This window comes from Sapajus apella, unplaced genomic scaffold (genome assembly GCF_009761245.1).
Source record: "Sapajus apella isolate SASKATOON/1434 unplaced genomic scaffold, GSC_monkey_1.0 scaffold12, whole genome shotgun sequence".
Classification (NCBI taxonomy): domain Eukaryota; kingdom Metazoa; phylum Chordata; class Mammalia; order Primates; family Cebidae; genus Sapajus; species Sapajus apella.
The window spans coordinates 14,674,421-14,678,070 of record NW_022436952.1 but is presented as its reverse complement, the minus strand read 5'-3'; the positions used below and the strand labels follow the sequence as shown (position 1 = coordinate 14,678,070).

The 3,650-nt window shown below is 48.0% G+C and overlaps 1 protein-coding gene across 2 annotated transcripts in view; it reads right to left on the bottom strand.

Moving 5' to 3' along the window:
- Window positions 1-2,741, bottom strand: part of SCPEP1 (serine carboxypeptidase 1) — a 23,695-nt gene extending 20,954 nt beyond the window's left edge. For both annotated transcript variants that reach the window (XM_032280110.1, XM_032280111.1), the window contains exons 1-3: window positions 2,617-2,741; window positions 580-735; window positions 138-212 (exon numbers count right to left, since the gene is read on the bottom strand). In XM_032280110.1, coding sequence (XP_032136001.1) covers window positions 138-212; window positions 580-627 — 123 coding nt within the window. In that variant the 5' untranslated portion in view covers window positions 628-735; window positions 2,617-2,741. The remainder of the gene's footprint in view (window positions 1-137; window positions 213-579; window positions 736-2,616) is intronic.
- Window positions 2,742-3,650: the final 909 nt, after the last annotated feature.

Genomic DNA, 3,650 nt, shown 5'->3' with positions numbered 1-3,650 from the left:
GGTTACTACTACAGATTTAATCTTACTATGCAGGTACCTCGCCCTATTCAAAGTATATTTAATATCATGTGAGTATATAAAAGTAACATAATTAATTTTCTGTCCAAAACCATAACAACAAAGTTATTTTCCATTACCTTATAAAGTTCTAGACCGATGCCAGCTGCCATTTTTCCTCCATAGGACTCTGAGAAAATGTAGAATGGAACTGTCTAGCAAGAAAAGGAATTTACACAGAGTTAACAATCTTGATTGCTTTTTGTGTCACACAAATTAATTTCAAATTTCTACTGCACGTAATGGCCAGAAAAAACCAAATCTGCTTTGTCTTCCTTCCCCACCACTCCATATCTGATTATTTCACCTGATTAGAATGCTCACTCCAGGGTCATTCTTTCAAGTTAAATATCAACTTTAGAGATGACAGAAACAAAATTCCACAACCCAACATTGGGAATAAAAAGATTTTCTCTGAAATCAGCTGGGCACTAAACTCCAGAGGAAGTTCACGTTTGTGCTGATAGATATAGAGTTGCTACTGCCAGCCCTTTACTTAGCTGTTCTTGAGTGTTTGCTTACCTGGAATTCTTTGCGGCAACTGAAGAAGGTCTTCAGGAGAACCATCATGTCTGAAGCCACCGTAGCCAGGTCCTTAGCATATGCACCGCTACCATTCACGTAACTGAACCCAGTGCCCACGGGATTATCCACAAATAGGAGACTGGCGGCCTGGAGCTATGTGCCACAGAGGAAAATGAAATGTTGAAATCAGCCATTTGGTCACCAATTATCTTTGGATCATTTTATATTAGCTCAGCAAAACCACATGTGAGGATACCAGTGTGGTGATAATATCCTCGCTGCTAAAAGAGATTTTTAAAAAATAAGGGACAGAGGGCGGGCACAGTGGCTCACGCCTGTAATCCCAGCACTTTGGGAGGCCGAGGCGGGTGGATCACGAAGTCAAGAGATCGAGACCATCCTGGTCAACATGGTGAAACCCCGTCTCTACTAAAAATACAAAAAATCAGCTGGGCCTGGTGGCGCGTGCCTGTAATCCCAGCTACTCAGGAGGCTGAGGCAGGAGAATTGCCTGAACCCAGGAGGCGGAGGTTGTGGTGAGCCGAGATCGGCCATTGCACTCCAGCCTGGGTAACAAGAGCAAAACTCCGTCTCAAAAAAATAAAAAAAATAAAAAAATAAGGGACAGAAACATAGAGAAAAAAAAAAAAGGCCACAAAAAAAGGAGATGCAAGAAAGAAAATTTAACACACAAGAAAGAAAAATTAACACACACGGGGATCAAATAATCTGGGCTGTTGCTTTTCACACAATACAAATGTACTGAATGTAACACACTAGTGCAGACAGAAGCATGCAGGGACAGTTTATGCACTAACTCGAAGAAGCCAGGTATACTCAAAGTCTGAACACGCATCAGTATTCTTGGAAATGAATCCCATTTCCACATTGGCCTGGCTTCCCTGTACACTGCAAGAACAGAATTTATTCCAACACCTTTTCCAAAGAGGTTGAGAATTATAAAATTTATATATGAAAAGATGAGAAGATCCTTAATAATGACACGGTCCAGGCATGTCCCTTGCTGATGAGGAAATTAAAGCCCAGAAAGAGCCCAGGATGTGTCCAAGGTCAAAACCGGACAGGCAGTGGCAGCATCAGGACTGGGACTGTGGTCTCCTTAGTCATGTGGCCTCTTTAGTTCTATGAGGTGGGGATAAGCGTGGGGCGGGGTGAGAGTGGAGGCAGGGCATGACTCTGCAACCACTAATGGAACTGAGACTTCTGTTTGGACCTAGTACAGGAAAGGCCCAGGCCAGGAGGACAGTGTATACAAAGACCCTGAGGCGAGAGCAGAAAGCACTCAAGAAAGACCAGAAAGCTTAGCTCCTGATGTGAGAGGGAGGCTGGAGGAGGGGCACTGAGGAAGTGGAGAACATTCATAGCAATAGGTGCAGCCAGGAGAGCCGCAGCACAGAGAGAGGAATGGCCAAAAGCCCTGAGCGGGGCCCACGCTGTGCAGCAGCCCTAGGGCGGGCACACGGTCCTGCCCATTGGCAGCCTGAGCGTTGGGGCTGAGCAGGTGGACGGTGGAACTGACCCAAGGCTGGGTTTGGCAAGGTGGCAAAGGGAGAGGATAAGCGAGCTGACCACAGAGGGGTGAGGGAAGGAAGAGACACTAAGAATGGGGGGGAGGTGTGGGAAGGAGAGCAAGAGAGACATCGAAAGGGGAAGTCAAGATACAAGCAGGAGGAGAGGGGAGACAGAGAAAAGGACTGGAGGCCTGGCGTCTGAGATGCAGAGATGGCCAGCGTGGGTAACACAGGTGTCTGCTGTAGTAAGTTTTTAAAGGCAGCTAGAGAGAGGGGTTGCCTTGGAGAAGGCGAGACAGACTGGTGTAGGATAAGCTGTTCTGAGAAATGGGAGAAGCTGGGCCAGAAAGGAGGCCTGTGGATGAGTGCCCGTGGCCTCAGTATTCACAGGAAGAGGAAAAGGGCAGGGAGGGATTGCTACATTTGTGGCCCCTCCTGGAGTTGGGCAGGGCCTCTGCGAGGCCACTGGGCAAGGATTAGCTCAGGGCCATCCTCACAGTACCCAGGTGGTTTTCCGCGGGTTGAGATCACTGTCAAGGGGCCCAATTTCCTCAAAGTTTCCAAATCCAGTGCTGGAACCGCCTGGACCACCCTGTGGAAGAGAGAAGAAACAAAAATTTTAGTGAAATCTTAGTCTTTACAATGAATGAGCACATTTGCTATAGACAGTTTATGAGTTAGCGATGGCTGGGTCCATTTGCACAAATGACACAGTTTCTCCAGCGAACCAGGGGCTTCCACATTAACAAAGCTCCCCTAGTAACTGCGGAGGTCTTTCTCTTTGAAGGGAGCAGAGCTGAGCTAAGAGGTCCTCAATGGAATGTTTCTGCCTCCTGACTTTCTTTTCTTTTCTTTTTTTAAGACAGGGTCTCACTTTGTCACCCAAGCTGGAGTACAGTGGTGCAATCTCGGCTCACTTGGAGCTTCTACTTCTGGGGTTCAAGTGATCCTCCCGCCTCAGCCCCCACCCCAGGTAGCTGGAACTACAGGCACATGCCACCACACCCAGCCTGGCTAATTTTTGTGTTTTTTGTAGAGATGAGGGTTTCACCATGTTGCCCAGACTGTTCTTGAACTCCTGGGCTCAAGAAATCCTCCTGCCTCAGCCTCCCAAAGTGCTAGGATTACAGGTGTGAGCCATCACACCCAGCTGCCTCCTGATTTTCTCAGGTGGAGCCTTGCTGACCTGAAGGAGCTCCACCAGGACTAGACACTGGGCCTTGTGACTCTCCCCACATCACCCTCTCCTGGGGAGAGGGGAGACTCTTCAGAGTCCCAGTGGATCCATAAAGGACCCAGACTCAGGAGCAGTTTGATCAAGCAGATGCTCTGGATATAATGTAGCAAATTCCAAAGTCCCAGGACAGGGAGGGTTTGATACTATGAGCATCCACGGGAGAGGGAAAGGCAGGATTCTGAACTGCAGGTGGGTGTTGGGGGCAGTTCTGTGGGCTCTGAAGGCTTCAGAGAGAAAAGAAACTAAGAGGCAAATAGGACAGGTTGGGTGGGCACTCTAATTTAGACAGGAGTAGGCTC